This window comes from Eremomyces bilateralis (assembly GCF_010015585.1).
Source record: "Eremomyces bilateralis CBS 781.70 unplaced genomic scaffold P152scaffold_5, whole genome shotgun sequence".
Lineage (NCBI taxonomy): Eukaryota > Fungi > Ascomycota > Dothideomycetes > Eremomycetales > Eremomycetaceae > Eremomyces > Eremomyces bilateralis.
In genome coordinates this window covers 712,396-739,786 of record NW_022985071.1, presented here as the reverse complement: position 1 = coordinate 739,786, position 27,391 = coordinate 712,396, and the positions used below count along the sequence as shown (strand labels likewise).

Sequence of the window (27,391 nt, the reverse complement as noted above, 5' to 3'; positions counted from 1 at the left end):
CGCATGAAGCACGAGAAGATCAGCGTCGATCGATCCCCGGCTCCCCCCGCCGCGCCGCCCCCCAACGGCCATCCACCGCCCTTGCGCGACGCGAAGCCCGGCCTCCCCGAACCCACCGTCACGAATTTCGAGCCCTATAACGAGTTCGACCGCAAGATCGCCGACTTCCTGTTCGATACGGTCGTTGCCGGACCGGATCTGGGACACCCGTCGGCGGGAGGTCCGAGAGCCGTCTTCGAGATCGAAGCGAAGATCGGGACGCTGGTCTCGCGGGACGATGGGGGCCGCATAGCATTGCCGGTCCAGTCGGAGACTATCCTCGTCCCCGGTGTTTCGACAAGATTCGAGAGCACAATGTCTAAGGTATGTCCATTGAATCTCCCCTACCGGCGTGGTACGAGATACTAACCTCATCTAGCTCCAACATCGGGACATGAACCGCTTCTTGAACCGAGAAACGCAGCTATCCCAACAACCCCCACGGATCCCCGTGCACTACCGCCACTCAGTCGAAGTGGACACCTTCCACCCCCTCCGTCCCGCCGCCCTGGACCAGCTCCCCGCCTACGCCCGCGACCTCATCTCCATGCGCAAACATGCTCCCAAAATCCGCGTCACCCGGGACACCAAAACCAACCAGGTCACCGCCAAGATTGTTAAAGCCCGCATCGCCGACCTCGACATATTCTGCCCCGGCCAAATCTTCGACATCCGCATCTCCGTCAACGTCGAAATGCGCTACGACGGCCCCATCGAGACCCTCGTCGACGGTGGCGACCCCATGCACGTGGGCGCGAACGGGAACCCCGGGGGCCAGCCGCCACGCCGGAAAGACCGGTTATCTTACGAGCATCAGGGGGTAAGGATCGACCTCACCCAGGTGGGCGATCCGCGCGATCCGTCGTGCACGCATGAGTTGGAGGTGGAGGTGGATGCGGAGGAGGTGCGGCGGCAGGGGTTGATGGCGCAGGAGGGGGTGGAGAACTCGTTCGAGCCGTTGGTCAAGCGGTTTTTGGATAACGTTCGGGTATTGGTGCGGGCGGGGAATCCACCGAGTAAATGAGGTGGAGGTCAGACTGCGGCATGCCTCGCTCGTTGGGTGGGTCGTATGTGAGCCTAGAGGGCAATGAAGAATAGTTATAATGGGACAGCCAGATGAAGGATTGCATTAGTTCCAATAAATGGCTCCTAATACCAGCAGAGACCGGGTTGGTATCGCCAACCACGCGGTCGTGCTCTCTTCTTCAAACTTCGACCATGGTCGTATCCGGAGATGCTGTGGCGCTTGAATTGTATGACGGAAAGTGTCTTTTGGAGTTCTAGGCGACACCATATGGCTCCAGTTATCGTCAAGTAGGCATATTTTACAATGTCTGTAATCGTCATATTTTGAGTTGAGGTGACATCCCTTTCGTTGCAGTGGACGGAGGACCCAGCGGGAGGTGGCTTGTGCCCATGGGGTCCAGCTTCTCGCCGCCTAGATATTCCTTATTTGCTCACATATTCCCCCTCTGCTTGCTCAAGCTCCGAGTTCCAAGTAATTGCATCTAAGTAATTCCATACATTCATATCGCAGCGGCTGGTGCCGTATTGCCTCCGGAATTAACCCGAATTCCCGACCATGTGCCAGATATGTCAGTACCACTAGTAATACTCTGTTCAACTGCTAGCTGATGCAATTTACTCCCGCAGCTTCCAGCCAACCTTTCGGATATCAGACCCGCTACGACGGAACCGCCTCATAACCGCGACCGACCATTAACTATGCTCACATCCTGCATACGTGCTCCGCCAGTGCCTCTCTTCTGACGCCTCCTCCACTCCACCGAAGGGCGGCAGAGCCCGTTTGCTACCCGCCATGGACGCCTTTCCCGAATCCTACGCCGCGCATAACATCCCGCTAGTCGTGCTCTCCGGCATCAAGCTCCCTTCTCATGGCGCCCGGCCGGCCAAAGAAGAGCGTGGCGAGCTCGGATCGCAGTTCGGGTCCCTTGACGGCGACGGGGCGGCGCAGTTGCTGAACGAGTTTCTAAGTTGCGATGGCACTTCAACTGCTTGGAATGGGAGAAACGCGCGGTCCAAGGGGGCGTTATTGCCGTTGAAGATACAGGCAATTGGGCCGGTATATATGAGGAATGGAAATGATCTATCTACAGCATGCTAATACGTGGCAGACGTTTAAGTTTCCTCCCAAGAAAGCCGCTCCCCCGACCAACCAACCCGGACTAGAAGCATTCGGCAGCGCTTCCGACTCCCACGATCATACTCTCGTGCTCCATTCGCCCATCTCCCCGCTCTCGCCGAACTCGCCCCTATACCCGGACGGGTTGATGACTCCGCTGTGGACGTCGAAGCACCAGGACAGCGTCCCTGCGGTGTTCGTATCCTGCTTCGCCTTCGAATCCAACCCGAGCACCAACAGCCTGCACGACAACCAGCTCAAGAGCGAGATCAACCGGATCAAGGGGGCGCTAGCGAAAAGCGAGTATCGAACGCGGTATGCGGTCGTTCTTCTGGGCGGGAAATCCGTCCAGGGCTCTGCCGATGTGGACGAGCGAATGTCGAATATCCGCCGCGCCACCGGGTTGGATGCGAAGAGTTCCCTATTCTTCGTGCCGGCCGGTGTATCTGCCCAGGAGCGGCCCTCACTGGTGGTCTCGATTCTCTCCGCCATATCACCGCTGTGCATCGAGTACTACCGCGATTTAACCAAGCATTCTCGGAGGAAGAAAGGCAGAGGTACCATTCCTTCACCGACACTGCCACCGACGCTGGGGACATCCCAGGCGCTGCCTGCCATTGGATGGAACGTCCGCTATGAATTCAAGCTTGGCGTCTTCGCCGAATTCCGACAGGAGATGGACGCGGCCAGCCGGCACTACATCTCGGCGATCGAGGCGCTCTTCGCTGCCGACGGCCCGTTCCAGACCACCCCGACCTGGTCTCCGCGATGGGACGAGGTCCGCCTCCTCGCGGACGTCGTCGCGTTGCGCAATCTCCGATGTATGCTCTGGAACGGGCAGACGACGTCTGCCGTCCAGTTCTACGCGATGTACCGCGAACAATCGCAGATCGTCATCGACCAGCGCGGAAAGGGGACTGCATGCTACGGCTGGCAGGCGTGGGAGTCCCGGTGGGCGAAGATCCTCGCCGAGCTAATCCAGCGCGCGGAGCTGCCGTGGTTCACCGCGTCCGGCACGGAATCCGAGAGCGCCGACGCGAAAGAGCAGGCGGTATTCTCGCCGGTCGAGAAAGCGTTCCCAGTCGGCGAACGGATCTCGCCGTGGCAGCATTTGCACCACCCGGGATACTGGCTCCTCAAAGCCGCGACGCATGCCAAGCACCGGAAACAGATCGCCATGGAGATTCCGGATGAGGATCGCAATCCCCCGGGCCAGTCTCCCGCTGGGCAAGTCGCCCATCGCGCAGCGACATATGATACATACCTTTGCCCGGAACCTCACGTCGAATTCCCCATCCCCGATGGATCCGAAGGCTATGACCACACGGCGGATATCGTCAACCTTCTAAACGAGTCCAGCGGTGAGTTCTTCCGCCGCGAGCAGCGGCGCTTCGTCGACCATCTCCGGCTGCAAACGGGAAAGGAGTTGTTCGACGCCGGCGCTTTCGACCAAGCGCTGGCCACGCTCAAGCCGCTCTGGAAGGGGATGCGTTGGCGGAGCGAACGGTGGTGGGACCTGGTGAACGAAACCACGTACCTCCTGAACCAATGCGCGCATCGCGTTGGGGACATCGAGACGATTCTGGAGACGCAGTGGGAGCTACTGAGTCGGGCGCTCAAAAAGCACGAGGACGTCACGTATGATTTCATGAGGTGTTTAGATGGTGTTGAGATAGACCCGGCCACGACCGGTGGTGCCCACCTCGACGCCCAGGCGGTGGTTTCTCCACTGCACACCCGCTTCGCTTTTGAGGCGGTCCAAGGACATGTGGCCGACACTCTGACATTTCAGCTGGAGCTGGAGTTCGATGCACATGAGGCTTCGTCGGCTCTGCGTCTTGAAGATATTATTGTGGAGTTTGAAGGGCCTTTGCAGCAGATCAAACTGTCACATCAGCATACGCCAGAGAGTTCGGATGCCACAGATGGCTCGAGAATAACGTTGGTCAACGTTGACCTCGTCGACGACTCGGCTGATCCGATGTCGCTCACCATTTCCAGTGCTACTAATCTCACCATGGCTCCAGGTAAACAGAAGGTGTTCCAAGGCAGCTTCATCCCTCGCAGATCGGGGGAATTGAAAGTCACGAACATCACATACCGGCTTGCACCCGGCGGTATCCCCTTCAGGGTTTCGAATTCGCTTGAAACGGGGGACCGGAGACCAGCTTGGTGGCTGCGGAGCGCCAGGGGTGTGAGGAGAAAGCACGTCACCGGCGAGATTGGGCCTGACATGACGATTCTCCCCAAGCCCCCCAAGATTGATGTGACCTTGCCCAACCTCGAAGAACAGTATTACACCGACGAGACCGTTGTGCTCCATGTTGATCTCGCCAACCACGAGGAAGAAGAAGCAACTGGGACACTCCACGCAGAATTGATCGGTCGAGCCGGAGGGGAAGAGGAGATTAAGACCCTTTGGAGCTCATCGGTCTCGTCCCCTGGTGCCAGCGGTGGTCATGATGCATCGGACTCTCATCCCTTTGGACCTCTCAGCGCGGGGCAGACGAGCCGAGAAACCATCACGTTCACGGCACCATCGGCACCGTTTGAATATGCGCTAGAACTTCAGCTCACCTACCAACTGCAATCGGATCAACAGACCCCGCTATCGAAGACGGTCAGCGTCGGGGTCATCTTCGTCGGCGCGTTTGAGGCAAGCTATGAGTTTGCACCTCGACTACATCCTGAACCATGGCCTTCGTACTTCCATATGAGCGATGACGCCGTCGGCTCGGACACGGCCGGTCGAGCGCAAGGCATTGCCCAGGAGTGGGGGCTCGGCGCCCACATCGTGTCGTTCGCCGAGGCGGAGGTCACCATCGAGTCTGCATCCTTATCGCTGGCCACTGCGCTCACCGGAGCGGTGTGTTCGATTACGCCCGACGATGACCAGAAAGCCATAGTCCTCCAGCCCCGCCAGCCGTGTCGCAAGTCCTTCGACCTCACTGTTCGCAAATCCACCCTGGACGATCGGCGAGCCATCTCGCTCGACGTGTCGTTGGAGATTACGTGGAGAAGGTCATCGGGAGCCAATGCGAGTAGTGAATCCGTCACGTCGACGTTGGGAGTACCGCGTCTCCTGGTTCCGAACAGTGAGCCTCGAGTTCTTGCGCATGCAGGGCTGTCGTCCTGGGCATCCACCCCGTCGACGCCGACCCTTACTCCGACGACAACTGACGCTCTCCTAATCCACCTCTCATACACGCTCGAGAATCCCTCTCTCCACTACCTCACCTTCGACATCGCCATGGACGCCTCCAGCGAATTCGCCTTCAGCGGCCCCAAGGTCCGTTCCCTGAATCTGTTGCCGATGAGCCGCCGCACAGTCGAATACGTGCTCTATCCGCTGGTGCAGGGCGACTGGGTCTACCCGTCGCTGAGGGTGCAGGACCGGTACTTCAACAAGACGCTGAGGGTCATTCCTGCCAAATGCACGGCCCCGGTGGCACGGAGCGTGCCTCATGTGTGCTACCGGACATACGCTGACGTGAAGGTTGATAAGCGAGGTATCTGTATTTGGATCCCTACTAGTGAAGAGCAAAGGAAGGACGCCTGAGTGGGGTCAATGAATGAAGAAAACATAAATGATATACTATTCGTGGCCACCAATTTTCTTGTATAAGGATGGGGCTCTTGCCGAACCTCGAATATACCTCTACCAGTGATTGTATGCGCCGCCCAAATTAGCTTCTCCGTGACTTGGCCATACAGTGTGACGTTAAATGTTTGCGGTAGACTATATACACCTTTACTAACGAGATCCTACGAAAGCATTGGGGACGTGTCGACGCTCCTCGCCTCGAACGTGACGATGTCGAAGTAATCTCCAACACGAGGGGATGGTCTCAATCATCCTAAGTAGTCCCGCACATAGACGCAGTCTGAATAGGATGGTAGATTTGGCTCATCCGGATCTAGCCATGGCGGGCGGCTCGGGAGGTCCGCTATCTACGATCGATGCCATTGAAGGGTATGTACCATGCCGATATGACGCTCCCACTGCCATCCCAACTCACTGGTTGGGTTATCCGGGCCAATGAAAGCCTCTACATAGTCATCATCTGGTGTCACCATGATCCATGCCGCGTGGCATAATTCGTGCACATGGGCAAGAGCAAGGTGGAACCCCACGGCAGGTGCACGACCATCCCCTGCTTGCAAGAGTAGAGGGGCAACCAACTTTAGGCTAACCGCGATGCGGGATGGAAATCCTGCAACTCCGACGACTTGCTGAGCCAAATGTTCATTAGCGGGATCTTTGGGCGTATCCGTGGTCATAGTAGTGACCCTTCTAATGTTCCACCACACTAACCCGGATAGCGCTGTTCAGGAGGGGGGAAGACGTAGTTAAGAGCATGACTTTAAGATTCGAAGAGATCACAAAGAAATCAATTGGTTCGAGACCTCGGAAAGTACAATAATTGCCGGAAATAGTAGGCATGGAAAGCATGGAAAGGGCCAAAGGAGGATCAAGGTGGTGCTCTATGATGACCGGATCTCTCGAACAATGGACCGCCTCGAGCCTGGATGGGGTTGGACAAACTACAACCCGTCCATGACGAGATACGAAAGTCCAAGGGCCATCCATTTCCAGGTAAAGATCCCGAAATGATGGCTGGAGGAAGACAAATGGCTCAAAGGGGGTTTCCGGATAGAGAGTTTCTGCACAGGTATCTCCCAGAAATACCATCGTTACCCTCCTCTTTCATTCGCGTTTCGTCCTCTCAGAACCCAATGGGCGGAACATGGCACTAGACACAATGCTAGAATTATAATTATAATAAAAACATAGAATTCTTCTGGTTGGAGAATTTGAATCCGAACAAAAGAGGACGTTCGATGTTGTCGTTGAAGTGGTCATGTGCTTCTGCCTATCTATGTCGCGTGTCCCTAATGCCTAGGTGAGGCTGACTAAACGCCCCGCTGTGAACGCCACAAGCTAGTCCATAACAGGTTAGGTCACCCCAGCTCTCCACCTACGATATCATTCTACTACGTAGTATCCATCAACTTCCTGATGCCATCTCGGATCGCAGAACATTCATTTGACTTTGGATTCGCACCATACCATAACTTCCTTTGCTCCTACCATACCCTACTCTACCCGTCGCAAGCGTAAGGAATCAGCTTGCCATGAGGACGCTATCGGACCCCTCCTGACTCCTCTCATGCTTGGATCCGGGCGAGCCATCGGCTCCAAGGGCTGGACATTCGTTTCCGATCTTGCTGTCCAAGTCAGCTTGCAACGCATCGAACCGGGTAGATCGAGGTGACCTTCATTGCTTAGAAACCTCTTCTCCCACACTGCGGGAATTTGGTCGCATCCAGAAGGCTTCCCGCACCACGTTTCGTCACAGTCATCGACTCTACCGTCTCCACTCGATCTTTTGACCGCTATCGAACACACCGCAAAGGCCCCGACCTCAAGGTCCCTATAAAAAGCAATTATACGGGCAAAAGACGACGTCATGGTATGGTTGCTGGAGGGAGGTGAGAGTATATGGGAACCTATCAGCTAATTGTTCCGTCTGCAGGGTTGCTGTGTCTCTCGGACTGCAGATAACGGCGAGCAAACTGCTCAAACTAACGTTTCTGCCATTGGACAAGTGTACGCGACGAATTACATTCCTCAGTCCACACGAGACAGTTTATCTAATGCAAGAGGGGCGGGTTTTAGCGCAAATAATTCAGTTGGAGACATTCGAACAGCATCAACAGCCCGGCTTGCTCCTGATACGGGCGATGGAACGGGCGAAGGAGGCGTATCTACAGCCGCTGCTATCCCATCCGGCTCCGGGCGTTCCAGGCATCGGGGCGGCCGAGGCGACAATTGGAGTTTAGACAGTCCCCCATCTCCAAAGGACGTCAATCCACCATCCAGAAACTATGTAGCCGCTGCACCAACAGGTGCCGACGGACCCAGCTCAATTGCTCATAGCTCGGTGCAGATGCCGCTCACACGCCGGTATCTCGAGAGCGAGCGCGAGGCGTTCTTCGATACGCAGGTGGGCGGGGACGTGAACGCTTGGAGCGCCCTTCGCAGCGCATGCGACGTCATTCGTTCCGGCGGCGAATCGAACTTGGCGACGGCGACGGCCATCCTTCGCGCATCGGGGCTGAGTTGTCCATCCGGACGCCTGTGGGTCGAGGGCAAAGACATCGCGGACCAAGAAGCCAGGCGGGCCGGCCTGCTTCCCCGACGCACGCGCACCCAGCTGAGAGGTGGCGTGTGGGACGAGCGTGGCAATCATTATTTCGTCCCGGCGTGGGTCGTCACCGATCCGCTCGGAGTTGTGGAAGGTCAGGGGGGTTCCAGAATGTCCGCGGCGCTGGTGGCAGTCGCGGGGAACGGACATGCTCATGACGGTCACAACTCGGACGCCAAGGGCAAGGCGAAGGCTCCCGAAGAACCAGAAGTTCCAGAGGAGCATATAGTTCGAGTGCCGGTCAGGGTTGCGACGGCAGCCAGAGACATTACCTGTAGGATCCGGAGAGATGACAATGTCGAGGTCCTGGTTCGTCGAATCAGGCACAAATGCCAGGTATGTTGACCCTGCCATAATTGGTCTATCTCGTTGCTGACTATGTTTTAGCTGGAGGGGGACGCTAAGATTCGGGTGGTCCTCATGGGCAAAGTGCTCCTTAATAACCTGTCCCTTCCATCACAGGGATGGTCTGAAGGTCTGGTGGTTCAAGCTTTTGTTTAACTTTCCATGGTTCTGTTTGGCGTTGTGAGGAGAACCGTCCCGGTGTCCGGTGTTAATGATACCCCATTTGCTCTCTTGTTGTCGGGCTCGTTACAGTTCGTTATATTTACTATCGTTCGCAACATGCACGCTGCGATCCAATCAATTGATCGGGCTATATCTCCGGGTATACATCCGTCCTCCTCAATAGTGGCATCTCTTTTCTTATCTTCTCTATTGAACTCAGGTCGATCTCTGCTGTCGCCAACTCGGGCCCACCGTTCCAATCACCACCTAACTCGGCCAAAACGGAACCCCATGGAGATATAATCATACTATGCCCGTAGCTCACCCGCTTCTCATTGTGCTGGCCAACCTGAGCGGCTGCTACGACGTACGATTGCGTCTCAATGGCTCGCGCTCGCAGCAGCACTTCCCAGTGGGCCTTGCCTGTCGGTATAGTGAATGCCGAAGGGAAAGTGATGATGTCGGCGTTCCGTCGCCTCAGCGCCACGGAGATTTCCGGAAATCGGAGCTGGAACATCAGGACTTAGCGATGACAACGGACGATATGGATGGAAGACCGTACATCAAAGCAAATGGCAAGGCCAACTCTACCCAAAACGGTGTCAAATGGAGGCAGAATGCTATCACCCTTCTCCACGCTGCTACAATAGGCTTAGCAAGCGTCGGGTCCGAAATCCCTCCGATAACTCACTGGCTCTCACGTAGAACGGGCCCATCTTTTATCTCGACATCGAACAGATGCAGTTTCTGATATTGCTCGGTAATTTTCCCGTTGTCATCGATCCACAACAACAGATTTTTGACTCTGATGCCCCCTTCGGCCGGGGCATGGACTCCGACGTTGATATGGATCTTATTCTCGCTTGCGGACCGCTGCAGGCCTTGGACGAAGTCACTCTCCTCGAGGGACCGGGCCAAGGATACGGACTCGGCAGCCGAGGAGGCGATATAATCACTGGCCTCAGGGAAAAAGATAGCCTGCTTCCTTGTTCAACATTCGAGATCAACAACTGACGTCGGGTTTACAAAATATGGTTCGGAAAGATAAGACAGTACTAACTTTTGCTCCGGCAGAAGCTGCTTTTTGAACCAGATTCTGGCATTGGAGCAGATTATCCATCATGCTGGACGTTGAGCATATTTGCCCTACCGCCTGGCCAGTATCAGCCTTGACACAACATTGACTCAGAAGTCCGAATAATGACGCATTGCAAGATGCGAAAGGACAGATTCGAACGAATTTCTGGTGCACGTCAAGGTCACACTCACAGCTATCGCCATCCTGAATAGCCTGGATCAGATGAACAACAATCTAGTGGGTGTCGATTATGGGCTCAGTGACCTGGATGCTAAGTCAAATTCAACTGAATGTGAAGGAGACATGAGGCATAATTACCACCTCGTTGACGTTCAGTCCTGAAAACACTTGCCAAAAGATAAGACTGGCAAACGTATCACGACATGGAGTGCGGAGGTGGCGTACAATATCCCCAGTTCCGGACTTCTACCGAGCTCGTCTCCGAGGTAAACCCGAGATCGTTCCTAATCATGGAGATGCATAGGGAGTTACCTGCACTCCTTTATACGTCGGATATAAGCTTCAAATCTTCATTAAGAAGGCAGGTTAGACGAATCAGCATTTGAATCGCCCTAGGTATGGGTGATGGGATGCTTTGTGTGGAGAAGACTCCAATCGAGCAAAGATCACGTATGAGAGAGAAGAGCGATGTATTGGATGGACATCTCCGAGCAAAGCCCTCAACACGCACTGAAGTCAGATGACCTTAGTGTGACACTTATTTATTAGCTAGTTACCTTATACTCCGTATGATGACACAATTGGCTCACCAACTTAGATATATAATCCGCCATCTCCCAAACCAGCCGAGCAAATCGAGCAAATTTATAAGTATCTCTCCAGCCTCATCTTTCTTAAGGTTGCCTCAGCATTGTCATTCTTATATCTTATCAACATGTCACAAAGCGTGATCCGCATTGATGGCGAAAGAAAATCCGTACGCAGCCTAAAGGCGTTCCAGGAGTCGATATCTGAGCCAGCCAAGCACGAGGTTTTGATCAAGGTTCATAGTGTTTCGCTGAACTACCGCGACATTGTGATAGCCACGTCAAAATACCCATACCCTGTGAAGGATAGGGTGATCCCTTGTTCCGATGCGGCCGGAATCGTCGTCAGGGTTGGAGAGGGGGTTTAAAAAATCACGGTGGGGGATCATGTCGTCGGTACCTTTGATATCACGAATCTCTATGGACAACAAATGGACTAGTTCCATGGCCAAGGCGGCCCAATCGATGGGGTTCTCCGCGAGTACGTCAATATTCCTGCCACATCGGCTGTAAAAATCCGGAAAGACTCGCCTCAGAACTTTTCAGAATGGTCGACTGTGGTCTGCACCGGCGTGACTGCCTGGAACGCTCTGTATGGCCAACCTGCCTCTGAAACCGGGTCAGACTGTCTTATACCAAGGTATACAAGATCTATACTAGACATAGAGGAAGAATAACGACCAATTTTTGCTGACGTCAAATCAGGAACTGGAGGTGTTGCGATTACTGGCTTAATTTTGGCTAAAGCTGCCGGTGCGACCACCATTGTGACCTCCTCCAGCGATGAGAAGCTCGAACTGGCCAAATCCAGATTTGGTGCCGATCACGGTGTCAACTACAAAACCCATCCGGAGTGGTCCAAGGAAGTTTTGAGGCTCACTAATGGCGAAGGTGTAGACTATGTTCTCGAGAATGATGGCTCGGGCACCATTGCAGAGAGCCTGAATTGCGTCAAGATGGGTGGAAATGTCTCCGTTATTGGCTTTCTGTCGCAAGCCAAGCAGTCCGAGATGCCTGATGTAGCTGGTCTAGCACTTTCTAAGGGCGCTGTCGTGCGTGGCGTCATCGTCGGTTCTACTCAGCTGCTCGAAGAGGTGGTTCAATTTGTCGCTCGCAAAGAACTTCGCCTACCGGTTGAGAGGGAGTTTAAGTTCACGCAGGAGGATGTGGTAAACGCTTATGAGTATGCGTCTTCGGGGACTCACATTGGCAAGGTTTGTATCAAGCTTGTGGAGTAATCGGTTCCGGGCATGGCTTTATATACGGCATCATGCTGTGATGTAATTACTAGCATTAACTAAGTTAAGTTAACTATTTAACTAACGTAATCCACCAGCGAGTCGCCCAAACCACCGAGTCGCCCACTTCATCTCCGTAACAGCGATCATCACGATTTTTTCGCAATGTCTCAACAACAGAGCCCTTAATTACCTTCAAATGAAGCTAGAATGAACCTAGCCATCCAGACTATCGAACAAGACCAAGTTCAATCAATTCGAGAAGCTGCAAAAGCTTACAACGTCCCGTGGAGTACCTTACGTGACCGCCGCAACGGAATGACTGCACGAAGCGATTGTGTCCCGAATTCGAAAAAGCTCTCAAATATGGAAGAAAGGGTGATTATCGACTACTGCCTCGATGTCGACGCGCGCGGATTTCAGCTCAATTACGATATGTTGCGAGATATAGCCAACAAGCTACTCAGCGATCGCGGTCAGGCTCACGTTGGTATCAATTGGCCTTCAAGATTCGTACAACGCGTTCCAGAGCTCAAAACACGTGTTAATCGAAAGTACGACTATAAAAGAGCCCTGAACGAAGATCCAGAGATTATTGGCGCGTGGTTTCGCCTCGTACGCAACGTGAAGGCAAAATACGGTATCCTGGATGAAGATACATACAACTTTGATGAAGTTGGCTTTCAAATGGGCGTAATCGGGACGCGCATGGTCATCACGGGTACCGAACGACGTCAGACTCCAAAAACCTTGCAGCCAGGCAATACAGAATGGGTGACATCGATCATTGCTGCCAGCGCGCAAGGTTGGATTGTCCCACCCTTCATCATCTTCAAAAGCGCTCGACATTACAATACCTGGTACGAGGCGATTGCGGATAGGCCTGATTGGGTTCTATCAGTTAGCGAGAAGGGCTGGACGTCCCTTGAGCATGGATTTGAGTGGTTAAAGCATTTTAATCGCTTCACAGAAGACCGTACGACTGGCGCCTATCGGCTTCTGATTATGGATGGCCATAACAGCCATGACACTATCCAATTCCAGGATTTCTGCAAGGACCAGAAGATTATTACTCTCTGCATGCCTTCGCATTCATCTCATTTGCTACAACCCCTCGACGTTGGCTGTTTTGGGCCATTAAAGCGCGCGTATAGCAAGGAGATTGAGGACTTTATCCGGTGCCGCATCAACCACATCACGAAAGAGGACTTTTTACCTGCTTTCAAGACCGCCTTCGAAAAAGCAATTGCTACGGAGAATATCCAGGGCGCCTTCAAAGGCGCAGGATTAGTGCCTTTCGATCCAGAAGCTGTTATTTCAAAGCTTGATGTCCGATTACAGACCCCGACGCCATTACCAGAGATCACTCAATGGGAGTCGCAAACACCACGCAACGTCGCTGAAATAAGGTCCCAAACAGAGTACATACGACAGCGCCTTCAAAGAGATCAAAATACCTCCCCAACACCGCTTTTAGAAAGCTTTTCAAGCCTTGAAAAGGGTGTTCAAATGGTCGCGCACGGAGCTTCAATCATGGAGGTCGAGATAGGAAAGCTTCGGAAGGCAAACGAGACGCTATCAAAGCGCAAACAACGCAAAAAAAAGGTGCTTAAGGGCGCTAATACGCGCTCAATTACTGATGGGCTTGAATTAGCTGTACAACGTCGGGATCAAGATATAATCAGTGAAAATGGTACTTCTAATGACGTTCCCGCAAGGCGCCAGCGACGTTGCGGACGCTGTCGCGAGCCAGGACATCGCGTTGAGACCTGTACAATGCCTCAATTAGCTATAACAGAAAACGTAGATCCTAGCCTACTTCCTAATTAATAAATTGCTTCAGTAGTTGTTGAGATATTCAGGTTACGGTAGTGGGCCACGGTTGAGGTGGGCGACTCGGTGGTTTGGGCGACTCGCTGGTGGATTACGTTAAGTTAACTTAGTTAGTTAAGTTAGTTAAGTTAACAGCAGGGCGCAAGATATGGTTTGTTTTACCGTTAAGTAGCCAGGTACTTGCTTCAACGGTAAGATTTTTCTTGAACAGTCTTCTAACGGTTTTTGAACGGTTGGTTAACTGTTCATGGACGGTCTTGCTGTTTTCGACCGTTGTTGAAGGAAGGAACGGCTGCATAATGAGTGCAAGAAACGGGGCCTGCGCCCTGCTGAAGTTAGTTAGATGTTATGTAGTTATTTATATCTCCTTCGCTAGGGCAGTCACCGATCTAAACCTTATTTGGTTAGATGGCTTCATCCTCTTAAAAGTTTAATTTAAACGTCAAAGAACACGAAATCTCGTGACTTGTGATGGGCCGGCCAATCCCCGGTCAAGCCAGTACTGCACCATCGAAGGGGTACAACGTTACGTACACCGTCTAACGATTAACGGAGGGAACTACAAGCGTAACAACATTCTTGTCCTCCCTGTACATGCCGGGCCGCGGGAGTCCAGAGCAGTTCCAATTCAGCCCACATCGTTCAGTAAATCCCTCGTCATTCTCATCTCGACTCCAGTCTGCCAAACGTCTTACCTGGCTGTGATTGCTGCGATGCGTTCCAAGTCACGATATAAGTTTTCCTGAAGCAGACGTCACAGCAAGGACATTGTGCTGTGCCGACAGGCCACACGGCCACATATTTGAAGGCTTCTCGTCTACACGTCCACCGCTCGGCAGGCATGGCATCGCAAAAGCCCAAAGGCTGGAGTTCTCTGCTCTCAGGAGCTGTCGCAGGGCTAGAGTCACGGCTCGATTCGATCCTTGCGGAGGATGAAAAGGCTGCGGCAAGAAACCAGACGACAGACGAAGAAGTCAAGAGGGCTAAATCAACAGCAGCTGGTCAAGAGAAAGGTGCGCCCGCGGATGTTGTCTTGATCACGGTGCCTTCATGCTAACATACTGTTATAGAGCGATCTTCATCACGTAACCGAGCAAATGGACGTTTACAAGATCGACTAGCGAAAGCTGTGGCCAAGAACAATGATGGTTCACGACCAGGAAGTCGACTATCGTCCGAAACACCTTCCCGTGTGGAAAGCCCGGGGATCGCGACAGATGCTGGACGTGGAAGCTTGGAGTCTCGGGTATCGGAAACGTTGTCGGAATTGCAGCAGGAGGTGGTGGATAAGGGCAAAGACCACGACACTTCGGAATCGGAAATCCAGCCTGCACATCCGTCCTTGAACGCACCAAGCGTCCCAGAAGAGCCTCTGCCTAGGTTATCAACCGACTCACCCAGCGCGAAGCCCTCCCTCGAGATACCTGCAATATCGGAACCTCCTCAGGATGAGGCTACCGCCGGCGCAGCGGACCATGCGCTTACTTACGGAGAGGACAATGTCGAAGAGCTCCGGAAAAAGTACGAGGAGGAATCACGACAGCGGTCAGAAGAAATGCATGCACATCTAGAAAGAATCGATGCCCTTCAAGCAAAGTTACAATACCTCGCCAAATCCGCTGCTGAGGCAGCACGTCACGCAAAGGAATCGGCGGAGGCAGGCTCTCTCGACAGAAAACTGGCTGAGAAGGAAGAACAGATTGCTCTTCTCATGGACGAAGGCCAGACGTTGTCGAAGAAGGAGTTACAGCACATGACCGCCATCAAGAAATTACGCGCCGATGCGTCGGTGCAGGACAAAAGGCTAGGGGAGATGAAAAAAAGGCTCGACGCTACTGAGCGAAACGCTTCAGAGGCGACCGAAAGAGCTCGACGGGCGGAAGTAAATGAGCGGCAGGCGATCGAGCGGATGAAAGTTCTTGGAAGGTTGGAGAAGGATGTGGATCAGCTGCGATTGGATCGAGAGGCGGCGGCCTTGACGATAGCGGACCTGAAACGGCAGCTCACGGAAGCCAACGACCGTGCGATCGATGCGGAAAGCCGCGTGCACGCCGACTCGCTGGAAGCTGAAAAACGGACGGTGGTCGACCTCACGGATCAGTTGGAGAATGCAAGCATCGAGAAGAAGCTCGCTGAGGATCGGGCCCGTTCGGAAATTCAGGGGATCAAGGAGCAACTATCACAGCAACAGGAGAAGACCAAGCTGGCAGAGTCGGAGTTGAAGGCCGAAATATTGGTAAGTTTAATTTCCAGCGTACACATCCTGAGCCTCACTAAAACCGCCAGAACTTGGAAGGGAAACTGGAATTTCTCCGAACGAAGTCCGAAGAAGTATCGTCGAGTGAGAACGGTGATTCGCAGGTCAAGCTCCTCCGCCAAATCGAGACGCTGCAAACCCAATATTCGGTGGCGCGCGAGAACTGGCAGGGGATCGAGAACATGTTGAACGCTAGATTATCTACCGTCGAGAAGGAGCGAGACGAGGTCGCTCGACGCGAAGGGGAGCTCAGGAAACGGGCCCGGGAAGCCAACATAAAATCCCGACGCGCGGAAGAGGAGTTGGATGCTGCACATGAGCGGGTCCGATCGTTCGAAATGGACGCGGAAAACACTGCCAGCGCGCTCCAGCGGCTTCAATCACAACTGGACGACGCCGAAAATGCTCTGAGTATGGCCAAGGACGCATTCGAGCGGGAGAAGAAAGCATGGGAACAGGATGTGCAACACCGGATCGACGAGGAGCGCTCGAAGATCCGCATGGAGACGGTGTCCAGCCCAGCGCAAGAGAATAGCTTCCTTCGAGCCGATTCCCCGTCCGCCTCCTTGAATCGTAAATTTTCCGGAAACGACTTCCTCGGCCCGCACAGTCGACGCAGCGGACGCGCCATCTCATCCGATCTAGCCCCCCTGTCCGTCCCCGTGGACTCTGGCCGACCCCCGAGCCGGCGCACTTCGACTCTCCCGTCGTTAACCCCGGACATGGTCGGTACGCCCCAACGACAAGATTCCTTCCCGTCCTCCCTATCGCAATTCGGACTGGGCGTCAACGGCGCATCCGGCGGCTTCAGCAAAGCCCCCGGCTTCTCGGGAACACCTCCGTCGATTCACACCATCGACCCGGACGAGGGTCTCGACACGGCGACCTCCAACAGCCCGCGCCGCACGATCGCCGACATGCTCTCCGTCAGCACCGTCGGCGCGGGTCCGTCCGTGCAGCTCGTCGAGCGGATGAGTGCCGCGGTGCGGCGCCTGGAAGCGGAGAAGGCGGTCCATCGCGAGGAGCTGGCTCGAGTCGCCGCCCAACGCGATGAGGCGCGGGAGGAGGCGGTGGCGCTGATGCGGGAGGCGGAGCAGGCGCGAGGGTTGGAAGAGCAGGTGGCGAGGCTAGGGGCGGATTTGCAGGGGTTGGACCGGCGGTACGAGACGACGCTGCAGATGTATGGGGAGAAGAGCGAGCGGGTGGAGGAATTGGAGAATGATGTGGTGGATTTGAAAAATATGTTGCGGGAACTAGCGGAGAGTACGGTGATGAAAAAGTGAATACGCTCGAGATTGGAGGAGGTGCGTTTACTGGCAAGGCAAATTTCACTAGGACATGGTTCCGTGTTTGATCGCATACGTGTCAGTCATTGGATACATTGTGTGGCAAGAAAGGTGCCGCAAGGTTTACGTCTGCTGTATCTCTATCCCTTCCCGTTCGGCGCTCTGGAGGATATAGTTGCGAATCTACTTCAGTGTCAGTTGGTTTCATAGCCGGCGGTCGACATTCCTCTTACCTTTCCATCAGGGGCTAGATCAATGGGAAGCTGTCCCCCTAAATCCCTCTTATCCGACTCCGCCCCTTCTCTGAGCAGCTGCATCGCCGCCTCCCCATGCCCTTCAGAAATCGCTGTGATCTTGATTAGCCCGACCGTCGCAGTGCGGGCACGCTCCCTTGACTCACCATGGTGCAGTGCCGTGAGCCCATCCACATCCGTTGCGTTCACGGGACTTCGACTGCTCAGGAGCAGTTTGATCATGGGCAGTGAACCGATCGCTGCGGCGCGATGCAGCGGAAGCTGACCGCGCTTGTCTTTAGTGCGCGCCGATGCCTTGTGCGCGATCAGCCGCTTGGCGATGTCGAGGTTGTTCTTCGAGGCTGTGAAGTGGAGAGCGGTCTTCCACGCAGTTAGTACTCTGGTCTAGGGGCGCCGCGGGACTGATGTTGGCAGCTAACCTGTCCATTGTTATCTGAACCCGACCATTAATTTCAATCGTCTCTTGAGATAGGAAAGGAATATCGGACTTGTCATGGTTACATCCGCCCCCCTCTGCAGCAGCAGCTCGACGGCATCCTCCCCGTCTTTGATCGACGATGCCATCATCAAGGCGGTCCAGCCGGAACCATCCTATTTTTCCATTAGTTTCGAATTCTAACAACTCCGAAGACGACGGATTAATAGCTTTGGGAAAGCACCATACCTGTGCGTCGACGTCAAATGCACTTTGTTGGACCAGTAGCTGGAGGATGTCCAGGTGATTGTACGATGCCGCCCAGTGCTGAGCGAGTCGGTCATCTTCATCGTGAGCATTTACAAGCTTCGGGCTGGCCTTTGCAAGGAACGTCAGATGGGATTCTCTAGATATATAAATTCCGGATCCCAGGCAGCCTTACATGAAGCAGTGATTCCACCACGGTTGCTACGGCGTCATCGTTAGCAACTGAATGCAGGGATCGTAAATGGTAAAGCGGCTCACTTTTCCCTTCCCGAGCGGCTTCTTGAATCGCGTACTTCGACGGAGCACCGTCTACGGAGGGCTGCGCCATCTTGTGTACTCGCCGTCTAACTGGTCGTTGACAGCCGTTGGTGCTGAACTTAGGCGGACGGGAATGTGAAGGTGGCCGAGGATTCGGATCGAAGCCCCTCACTAGGATCCGGATGGTAACTTTGAGGAGAATCGCCCAGGAAACACTACGAAGGAACTCAAGGCTAATTTACATAGACAAACATAAAAGGATATATTTCAATTGATTTCCCGTCGGAATTCGTATCGATTTAAAATAGTGATATACTACCCTAGTGCCTTGCCTCTACATACCGCAACTCTCCCTAGTGTCCCATAATGCGAACATACGCCACCGAGGCGATTTCCGTACCAAATGACCTTAACCTAACAGAACTTCTACATACATCTGCTCGGAATGATCTCCCCGAATCGCATTTGATATCCAGAGACTGCCTTACTGGCCGCACCTTGAGCATCGGACAACTGCGAGATCGCGCCGGCCGCTTTGCCTCGGGATTTAAACAACGCTTCAACCCCCCCGACCAAAGCCGCTGGGCAATCATTGTCCCGAACTGCGTGGAATATATTGAACTGTTCCACGCGGTTCTGTGGGTTGGCGGAGTAGCATGTCCCATTAACCATGCTCTGAAGGCCGCCGAGATCGCCCATGCCCTCACCGTCTCCAAACCTCACGTCATCCTCGTATACGGTCAGGTGCTGCCGACTGTTCTCGACGCCATCCGGCTCGCTCAAGAAAAAGGAGGGGCAGACTTCGACGTGCCGGAACTGGTCACCGTCCTCGGCAAGTCCGCCACGCATCCGGATGTCGAGGGGCTCTTGGGCGAGGGAAGGCTTGACGTGCCGCACTATAAGGACACGAAAACCCGGCTCGCATCCATCCACTTGTCTAGTGGAACGACTGGCAATCCGAAAGGCGTGGCGTTGACGCATTTCAACTATGTGGCGAATGTGTTGCAGCTCCACAAGCACGATCCGGACCACTGGACGGCTGGAGATCGAATCGTGTCGTATACGCCCTTCGTGCATATCGCAAACACGACGATCCCCCTCTTCCTTGGTCCTTGGTGTGGTGTCCTCCACTGCATCATGCCGTCATATGATCTGGAAACGTTCGGGAAGATGGTCCAGGACAACAAAGCAACGGCGGCCCAGGCCGTGGGAACGGTGGCATTGGCATTGGCGAATTCCGACGTTACCAAACGGTATGACTTCTCGAGCGTGCGCTACCTGGTCTGCGGCGGCCTTCCAGTGGAGGACGCAACATACCAGAGGCTACTAAGCAAAGGCAATTGGAAAACGATCATGCTCTATGGTATGACTGAAGCGGCGCCGTTTGTTGTATATCAGAAACAGCGACAAACCGTTCCGCTTGGACAGCTTGGCAACCTTCTCCCCGGAATAGAAGCCGTGCTTCGTGCCGACAATGGCTCGAAAGATGCGCCCGCAGGCGGACCGGGTGAAATGTGGCTTCGAGGACCCAATCTAACGTCCGGATACATCTTTAACGAAGAAGCGACGAGGAATGCGTTCAAAGGCGACGGCTGGTACAATACCGGCGACGTGTGCACGTTCTCCAAGGAAGGATATTTGTCCGTTGTTGGCCGAACCAAGGAATTGGTCAAATACAAAGGGTTCCAAGTCAGCCCCACGGAACTCGAGACCTACATGACGTCCCATCCGGATATTGCGGAGGCTGCTGTGGGTAGCGTATGGGACCAGGAGCAATTGACCGAGCTTCCCACTGCCTATGTCGTTCTCAAGGAGCACGTTCGTACACGGGAAGAGAAAGTCAAGGCCCTCCAAAAGATTCGGCAGCTGGTGGACAGTAAGGTCAGCGGATATAAGAAGCTGAGGGGAGGGGTTCATGAGGTGACGGTGCTTCCGAGAAACGCGCAAACGAAGATTCTTCGGAAGCAGCTCGCTGACAATAAGACGGGCATACGAGATCCGGAGACTCCATCTGTCAGCCGTAGCAAGATATAGGGGCAGTGAGAAGCAGCGAGAGCGAAACAGCGAGTCGCGTTACAATCTGAGGCAGACATGACACGGAGATACAGATATAAGACACAAGACCTGGCAGTTCACAGTACTTCTTCATGACAATGGCTGCTGGTTTACCAATCCGACGCAGCACAGAGCGAGGGATTATAAAAAGTATCCCAGACATATCGCTCCAAGCTCAGTATAAAGACGGCACATTCGAGAGAATGGGGATTTAAATTTTCCAGGCATTAAAGAAGCACCAGATATTAATATTCATCATGAAATGTCGCGCAGAGGAGAGAGTGACAGTGTATTTGGCAGAGTAGCAGTTGAAGACGATCACCAGAATTGGACTGTTTGGACAACTGGGAGACTCGCACTGCTGACTCAGATGAGGGAACCATTCATAATCTAAAGCCTTATTGCCTGAGGCATCAAACCTAAGCCATTGCTGCCCGCTGGGCGCTGGTCAAATCTAAGGGCACGGGCATCTGAACGCCACTACATCACACCCCAAGTAGAGAAGCATTCTGATATTCCATGCAAGTGAGGAATTTCGCTCCTTTATAAAGACTACTTCCACGTATCCCAAATAGACAATACGTACCTACATCGAGAATGGTTGGTCGACATAAACCGCAACTCAGCTAGTTCACCCCATGCTAACATTTTCAAAGGCCACCTCTCTCAACGCTTCCAAGAAGCGCCTCGCCCTCGCCATCCTCGACTTCCTCTCCACCTCCGCCACCGACGGCACCGTTGCCCAAGAAGATGCCGAATCCCTCGAAATCGCCTCCAACTGCATCGCCGAAGCCTTCAAAGTCGACGCCTCGGACAAATCCGCCGTCGCCGACGCCCTAGGCGGCCAATCCCTCGTCGGCATCTACGGCGTCTACGAGAAGCTCAAAGGCAAGAGCACCGCCAGCACCACGGGCGCATCGTCGGCTAGCGAGGCGCGCCCCGCCACCCCGGCCACGAGCACGCCCACCTCCCCCCCCGTCAGCACGCCCACCGCGAAGAACGACGAGGCGGAGCGGCTCAAGGGACAGGGCAACGCGGCCATGGCAGCGAAGGACTACCCCACTGCGATCGAGCTGTACACGCAGGCCATCGCGATCACTCCAACCAATCCCATCTACCTCTCGAACCGCGCGGCGGCGTACAGCGGCGCGGGCCGGCACGCGGAGGCGGCGGGGGACGCGGAGCTGGCGGTGGCAGCGGATCCGAAGTACAACAAGGCGTGGAGCCGGCTGGGGCTGGCGCGGTTCGCGCTGGGGGATATGAAGGGGAGTATGGAGGCGTACGGGGCGGGGATTGAGGCGGAGGGGAACGGGGGGAGCGCGGCGATGAAGAAGGGGTTTGAGACGGCGAAGCGGAGGTATGAGGAGGAGGAGGCAGGGGAGGAGGATAGTGTGGATCTTGGGGCGTCCGCGCGGGGCGGGGCTGGTTCGGGGGGGATGCCCGATCTCTCTGGTCTAGCTAGTATGCTGGGTGGTGGCGGCGGTGGTGGCGCCGGCGGTGGGATGCCGGATTTCAGTTCCATCATGAACAATCCCATGATGCGGCAGATGGCGCAGAACATGATGAGCAACCCGGACGCGATGAACGACGTGTTGAACAACCCCCGACTGCGGCAGATGGCCGAGCAGTTCGGATCCGGGGGCGGGCAGGGAGGCGGTGGTGGCATGCCGGATCTGTCGAGCCTGATGAGCGATCCGTCCATTGCGGAAATGTAAGTTCAAGTCACCTTTGAAGGCCACAACCAGCTTGCTAACATGAGGCTAGGGCACGCAACTTTATGGGCGGACAAGGTGGTGGAAGCGGCGCCGGGGACGGGGCTGGACGGTAATGATGATATGTTGGTAACGGGGTACAGAACGTCGAAGACAATATTCTATGGCCAATCATGATTGTCCGTGTGATGAACTCCGACGAGAACCCATGCATGACCGCCGCAACCCGTGTCGCGCAACAGAACCTGTCCGTGATATGCACGCGTGGAATCCCGCGCCCTCCACTTTACGAAACCTCCATGTCCCTCACATCGCGCCCCCTTCAATCCAAATGCAAATTCCACAGCCCATCCCCCAAATAATGCCCTGCCTCCACCGCCGCGCCCTTCTTCGTCGCCTTCATCTCCTTCGTCCCCACCTTCAACTGCCCCACCATACATGCATTCTCCTTCCCTTCCGCCTCAACCACCACCACCGTCCCCGGCGCCAGCTCCTCGGTTCCATATCGGTAGTCTTCCTCGCCGTTGCCGTCCGCCTCCGGTAGCCGGCCGCCCGGGGAGGTCGCGCCGGGGGTCATCAGCGCGGCGCCGGACAGGACGAAGCGGATCGCTCCGCGGTCGATGCGTATTCGGTGGAAGCAATCAGGGAAGCGGTGCACGAGACGGAGGTGCGGAATGAGGGGGTCGTCCATGTGTTGCCAGAACAGCGGGACGACGGGCGATGCGGAGAGGGCGTATAGAGTGACTCGGTCGGGGCTTGCATGCGGGTGTCAGATTTCGAATGGCAGACTCGGGGAAAAAATGCGCAGCACGTACAGTTTGATCATGTCTAGCTGCTCCTTCTTCGGCATGATTTCGTCCATGTAAGGTTCTAGCAGTGGATACGTCTCGATCGCTTTGCTTCGGATGCCGCGTTGCACGGAGGACTTGACCTTCGATTTGGTCCCAGGAGGGATTCTACAGGCGGGTTAGCTGGACGGTCGCAACACTCTTATGTTACAGATAAAACGCACTCTTTCTTGAACATGTTGGCAAAATTCGGCGTTTACCAATTGATATTAATCATATAAGTAACTATTTGGAAGTAGTTGAAGGCAGTGGGACGTTGGAATCTGGTGTGGAAACTTCAGTATCAGATGGCGGGGTTCACTGTCTATTCAGTGTGCCCCACTCTGACATCTGCGGGCGAGTCCTGCCCAGCCGGACTACCCAGTCCAGACAGCCCACCCACATGGCCACATCGATACTGATCCATCCAATATCAAATCGTCCAGGATGCATTAGACGCCACATAGACTACGGGTTTTGGCATGACGGATCCAATGGACCGGTAAACTCAACCGTATGTATAGACGAATCAATTGTAAGGTAAAAGAGTCCATTTTGATGTTCTTCAGACAGTCGTTCGATTCACTCGCGGGTCATTCAGGGGATTATCCAGATTCTCCGCATCCATATCCACCTCGTCCGGCTCATCAAAATCCTCATCATCATCCTCCTCAAACCCCGAATCCACCCCTGCTCTCCGCAACCGTATCCGCATCTCATCCCGCTTATCGTCCTGCCACCGCTGCAGCGCCGCATACGCATGCACGCGGAACCCGAACGACTTGGGCTCGTACCGTCGCGTGGACTTCAGCGGGACTAGCTGCGGGAAGACTTGGAAGAGGATGTTGTGGAAGGAGGTGCCGAAGTAGGCGCCGTCCACGGCGGCGTGCCGGGTGGATTTGGGGTTGTACAGGTCTTCGCACTTGGCGCAGTAGAGCTTGACCGAGGAGACGTTGGGAATGTCGCTCTGACCCATGGGAAGGAGGGGGTGTTGATCGCACATCACGCGCGGGCACTTCCCGAACTCGCCTTTCTTGAATTTGTCGACCTAGGTAGAATATAAGCAAATCGGTGTCTCACGGAGTGCGCAGCACAAACCATTTTCGCTAGACCCCGCGTGGTAACGATGTACCGGGCATGGACGAGCCCGTAGAGCTGCCGTGCCGATTTCTCAATCCGCTCGCGCATGTCGTCGTCGCAATCAAGGTCGAAGACATCGGTGACCAGATCCAAAGCATATTGATAGTATTCGACTTCGGTGTTAAGGCCAGTGAGGTTGAAGCGGTCGGTCAGGTAGTCCTCGTCGATCTCGCAGAAGTACTCGTTGCCCCGCGAGGAGATGAACTGACGCGGTTAGCATTGTTGCCCTCGGATGGGGTGGATCGTCGCATACCCAATCTCTCCAGTAGCTGGTGTAGTCGCTGTCGGTTTCACTGTTGAAGTCCTCCATGGTAGCCTTCGTAGGGGGATTTGATGTGCGTACCCCTCCACCTGAGGCTCGGTCGTGGTTGCCCTGGGAAGGGCCGGAGGGATCAATAAGTTCTGGAGGGAATTAAAGGTACAGGGATAATGAATTAGAGCGAAGGGTAACTGGACAATAACGGTTCTGGCGGGTCTATTGAACACACTGCACGGTGAAGTCACTGAATTGTCTACTCATCTGTGGCTCTGGACTCGTGGGGTGGAAGGAAGTTGCGCCTCTCACCACCTGCTGATCTTGAGTCGTAAGGCCCCACTTTAAACCACCTCCCTGACTCAGAGTTTGATATTCAATGGCGCTGGGGACTGATCCTTCTAAGTCCTGTGATGTCGAGCAATGTCCAGCAATATCATATCTCGATATCAATCGCCTTCGATCGTTTGAATTTCCCTTTCTCCAATCATGGCCGACATCGATGAAGACGCCGTGCCTCCCTCCGGCCAACCTGGAGTCGAGGTCGATCTGTCCGAGGAGGCGCAAGACTTCCGATTTCTAGCCAACCTCCTGTGCGCTCCTCCCCCCACTCCCGTATATAAGCGCTGACATCTCCAGCAATGCCGGCTCCCAACACAAGCTCCCCAAGCGGGGTGAGAAAGACTTCGAACCAGACGCGACGCAGATGCAGACATCCGTGCTGGAGGCGTCGCGGGCCGCCATGGAAGACGCCTTGTCCTATACCCGAGTCCACCGGGGGAAGAACCGCACCAAAGCTATCCTGGACTACGGGGGATGCGGCGCGTTCGTGGAGAAGCCGCACGACCGGCATTTCATGACCATGGGGCGGTGGACGGGCGGCCAGATATGGCTGGCGCCCGAAGAAGCGCTGTATCTCCTGGAGCGCGGATCTCTCGATGTTCAATGGCCCCCGGACCTGCTTCCTGGAGACGAGGGGGCTCACGGCGCGGGAGAGGAGGACACGGTTCCCATGAGCCTGCAGGCGGCTTATTCGGTGTTCATTGGGATGGGACAGTCACTCGAGAGGCCGTTGACCATGGAGATGTATTCGGTGTATGCGCATTTGAAGAGATTGGGGTATATCGTGATTCGAGCAGGTATTGCGCAAGTCGAGGGGCCGACCACAAGCCCACCGGCTAGGACCACTTCTCTATTCTCTTTCCTCGCGGAACGGCGGTCGCGATCCGCTGCTGCATCACTAGAGAAGCGCGGCATCGCCGGCCCGTTGGTATCGCCAGGCCTCTATCGCTCATACGGTGCGTCATCTCCGATTCATCGTCTGACCATTTCTAACAAGATGCTAGACGATATTTTCCACCTGCTTCGGATCATCCCCAGCCACAACCCCACCACCAAACCCACCGATACTCCAACACCACCGTACTTCGACCCCGACCAAACGCCCGACCCCGACGCCCTCAGCATCACCTTCCACGTCTACAAGCCCTCCAGCAACTACTCCAAACGCTCCCCTCCCCCTCCCGACTACCAGATAGCGGTCATGTCAGCACGAGAAACCACTGTACCCTCACTCGCGCAACTCTCCTCGCTGCTGGCGTCCACACCATACGCACCCCCGCCGGAATCCATGCCGCTCTACCAGCGCCTCAAAAAAGGACATCGCAACGTCATCCTCGCGATCGTCGACTGCGGGATTGTTAGTTACTTGACGGCGTCGGATGCGGGGTTTGCGATCGAGGGGATCCAATGGTCGCCGCGGAAACGGGGACCTCCGTTCAAGCGGTCGGGGGGCCGGAAGGGAAGGCATCGGGCCGCGAAACCGACAGGGAATGGACCTAGATAGCGATAGAGGACTTGGGATTGGGCGTAGGAAAGGAGTTTTATGTGATACCCCACGGTCATGGTCGTTGGCGACGGCGATATTGGCGTAGTTGCGGATCCTTGCAAATGAGATCTAAGTTGGGAATCTATAGCTAGTTAGTAGTGATCAAACGTGTATTACTTGCGTACAACTTCATAAAAGCTGCATACGTATGATGGAAACCAAAAATTCACTTGATCTCAACGGAACTTTCTCTTATGTTGATTAAACCCCGAGTTACACATTACCCTACACTCTCCAATCCCCCCATCTCAATCCCACAATGTCCGAACCAGACGACACCATCCAAATCGTCCGTCAACCCTTCTCGCCCCCTCAACGCAGCTAATCCCCTCCAGCTCCGCACCAACCTCCGCAACGCCGCCTCGACCTTTGGCGAGTCCAGCGCGCAATACATCGCCCTGAAAGAGATGGTCGACGCGTCAATCGCTCGGCTCCTTGGGAAAGGGCAACCGCAGGAACATGATGGGACCGCGCAACCGCGCACGTTTCAGCTGGCGTTTCGATCAAGGTGACTGGATTTCCCCTCCCCCAGAAAAATTATATCGACTCTAATTCCTTCGTTGTTCATGGCGTAGACCGACCTGAAGCCGTTTTTATCTCTTCCGGGAATCCTCAATGGCCCAACAGTTCAGGATTCAACAACCAAGCGAAAACAGTCCATCATATCTCGAGACCTTAGATTCACAAATACCTAACTCTCCACCATTGCCACCCCCCGGATGCGATGTACCTCCACGTGAATTTCTGAATCACGCAGTTACGCGCCTCCGTAATCGGCGGTGCCTAAAAAAACCGAGTTCTCGGTCCCCCCCCCAACGTTTCCGGTATTCACCACGCTTTGTCCAAAGCGGAACGAGCCGCGCGCCACAGATCCATATCCCCCTGGCCTTCCCTCCCATCTCCAAAAAACGCCAACGCGATGCTCTCAAAAACTCCTAAGCGTGGTTCCGGAATTCCTTCGTCGT

General features: G+C 54.7%; 13 protein-coding genes across 13 annotated transcripts; 9 read left to right on the top strand and 4 right to left on the bottom strand.

Annotated features, from left to right (window-relative positions):
* Nucleotides 1–3: 3 nt before the first annotated feature.
* Nucleotides 4–1,063, top strand: P152DRAFT_393131 (mRNA triphosphatase CET1; the record flags this gene model as incomplete). Its single annotated transcript, XM_033676179.1, has 2 exons — nt 4–363; nt 419–1,063. The coding sequence occupies 2 exons, from the start codon at nt 4–6 to the stop codon at nt 1,061–1,063; spliced, it is 1,005 nt and encodes a 334-aa protein (XP_033536006.1).
* A 477-nt stretch (nt 1,064–1,540) lies between these two features.
* P152DRAFT_269043 (uncharacterized protein) lies at nt 1,541–5,883 on the top strand. Its single transcript, XM_033674852.1, has 3 exons — nt 1,541–1,634; nt 1,693–2,122; nt 2,175–5,883. The coding sequence occupies exons 2-3, from the start codon at nt 1,859–1,861 to the stop codon at nt 5,739–5,741; spliced, it is 3,831 nt and encodes a 1,276-aa protein (XP_033536005.1). The 5' UTR covers nt 1,541–1,634; nt 1,693–1,858; the 3' UTR covers nt 5,742–5,883.
* A 2,250-nt stretch (nt 5,884–8,133) lies between these two features.
* P152DRAFT_472145 (uncharacterized protein) lies at nt 8,134–8,892 on the top strand (the record flags this gene model as incomplete). The annotated part of the gene is made up of 2 exons (XM_033681132.1): nt 8,134–8,727; nt 8,779–8,892. The coding sequence occupies 2 exons, from the start codon at nt 8,134–8,136 to the stop codon at nt 8,890–8,892; spliced, it is 708 nt and encodes a 235-aa protein (XP_033536004.1).
* A 3-nt stretch (nt 8,893–8,895) lies between these two features.
* P152DRAFT_268983 (putative nitrilase) lies at nt 8,896–10,552 on the bottom strand. The gene is made up of 6 exons (XM_033674851.1): nt 10,295–10,552; nt 10,168–10,240; nt 9,959–10,051; nt 9,590–9,876; nt 9,461–9,539; nt 8,896–9,406 (listed from the first exon to the last, which is right to left on the bottom strand). The coding sequence occupies exons 2-6, from the start codon at nt 10,177–10,179 to the stop codon at nt 9,047–9,049; spliced, it is 831 nt and encodes a 276-aa protein (XP_033536003.1). The 5' UTR covers nt 10,180–10,240; nt 10,295–10,552; the 3' UTR covers nt 8,896–9,046.
* A 319-nt stretch (nt 10,553–10,871) lies between these two features.
* On the top strand, nt 10,872–11,992 carry P152DRAFT_512747 (NAD(P)-binding protein; the record flags this gene model as incomplete). Its single annotated transcript, XM_033682767.1, has 3 exons — nt 10,872–11,093; nt 11,184–11,383; nt 11,555–11,992. The coding sequence occupies 3 exons, from the start codon at nt 10,872–10,874 to the stop codon at nt 11,979–11,981; spliced, it is 849 nt and encodes a 282-aa protein (XP_033536002.1). The 3' UTR covers nt 11,982–11,992.
* Nucleotides 11,993–14,318: 2,326 nt separating this feature from the next.
* Nucleotides 14,319–17,535, top strand: P152DRAFT_456615 (uncharacterized protein). Its single transcript, XM_033679040.1, has 3 exons — nt 14,319–14,827; nt 14,885–16,050; nt 16,101–17,535. Exons 1-3 carry the CDS (start codon nt 14,656–14,658, stop codon nt 17,352–17,354), a joined length of 2,592 nt encoding a protein of 863 aa, XP_033536001.1. The 5' UTR covers nt 14,319–14,655; the 3' UTR covers nt 17,355–17,535.
* Nucleotides 17,276–18,561, bottom strand: P152DRAFT_506265 (putative proteasome regulatory particle subunit). Its single transcript, XM_033682472.1, has 7 exons — nt 18,469–18,561; nt 18,276–18,404; nt 18,100–18,202; nt 18,031–18,044; nt 17,758–17,971; nt 17,591–17,703; nt 17,276–17,540 (listed from the first exon to the last, which is right to left on the bottom strand). The coding sequence occupies exons 3-7, from the start codon at nt 18,176–18,178 to the stop codon at nt 17,481–17,483; spliced, it is 480 nt and encodes a 159-aa protein (XP_033536000.1). The 5' UTR covers nt 18,179–18,202; nt 18,276–18,404; nt 18,469–18,561; the 3' UTR covers nt 17,276–17,480.
* On the top strand, nt 18,341–20,585 carry P152DRAFT_465245 (AMP-binding enzyme; the record flags this gene model as incomplete). Its single annotated transcript, XM_033680620.1, has 2 exons — nt 18,341–18,361; nt 18,939–20,585. 2 exons carry the CDS (start codon nt 18,341–18,343, stop codon nt 20,583–20,585), a joined length of 1,668 nt encoding a protein of 555 aa, XP_033535999.1.
* Nucleotides 20,586–21,147: 562 nt separating this feature from the next.
* P152DRAFT_506263 (TPR-like protein) lies at nt 21,148–22,434 on the top strand (the record flags this gene model as incomplete). Its single annotated transcript, XM_033682471.1, has 3 exons — nt 21,148–21,206; nt 21,263–22,317; nt 22,371–22,434. The coding sequence occupies exons 1-3, from the start codon at nt 21,204–21,206 to the stop codon at nt 22,432–22,434; spliced, it is 1,122 nt and encodes a 373-aa protein (XP_033535998.1). The 5' UTR covers nt 21,148–21,203.
* A 46-nt stretch (nt 22,435–22,480) lies between these two features.
* P152DRAFT_268853 (translation machinery-associated protein-like protein) lies at nt 22,481–23,527 on the bottom strand. The gene is made up of 3 exons (XM_033674850.1): nt 23,331–23,527; nt 23,134–23,274; nt 22,481–23,073 (listed from the first exon to the last, which is right to left on the bottom strand). The coding sequence occupies exons 1-3, from the start codon at nt 23,342–23,344 to the stop codon at nt 22,641–22,643; spliced, it is 588 nt and encodes a 195-aa protein (XP_033535997.1). The 5' UTR covers nt 23,345–23,527; the 3' UTR covers nt 22,481–22,640.
* An 11-nt stretch (nt 23,528–23,538) lies between these two features.
* Nucleotides 23,539–24,814, bottom strand: P152DRAFT_456608 (uncharacterized protein). Its single transcript, XM_033679039.1, has 3 exons — nt 24,539–24,814; nt 24,244–24,489; nt 23,539–24,193 (listed from the first exon to the last, which is right to left on the bottom strand). The coding sequence occupies exons 1-3, from the start codon at nt 24,593–24,595 to the stop codon at nt 23,711–23,713; spliced, it is 786 nt and encodes a 261-aa protein (XP_033535996.1). The 5' UTR covers nt 24,596–24,814; the 3' UTR covers nt 23,539–23,710.
* A 213-nt stretch (nt 24,815–25,027) lies between these two features.
* P152DRAFT_447736 (uncharacterized protein) lies at nt 25,028–26,384 on the top strand (the record flags this gene model as incomplete). The annotated part of the gene is made up of 2 exons (XM_033678009.1): nt 25,028–25,131; nt 25,178–26,384. 2 exons carry the CDS (start codon nt 25,028–25,030, stop codon nt 26,382–26,384), a joined length of 1,311 nt encoding a protein of 436 aa, XP_033535995.1.
* Nucleotides 26,385–26,615: 231 nt separating this feature from the next.
* Nucleotides 26,616–27,099, top strand: P152DRAFT_480560 (uncharacterized protein). The gene is made up of 2 exons (XM_033681771.1): nt 26,616–26,715; nt 26,762–27,099. Exons 1-2 carry the CDS (start codon nt 26,686–26,688, stop codon nt 26,936–26,938), a joined length of 207 nt encoding a protein of 68 aa, XP_033535994.1. The 5' UTR covers nt 26,616–26,685; the 3' UTR covers nt 26,939–27,099.
* Nucleotides 27,100–27,391: the final 292 nt, after the last annotated feature.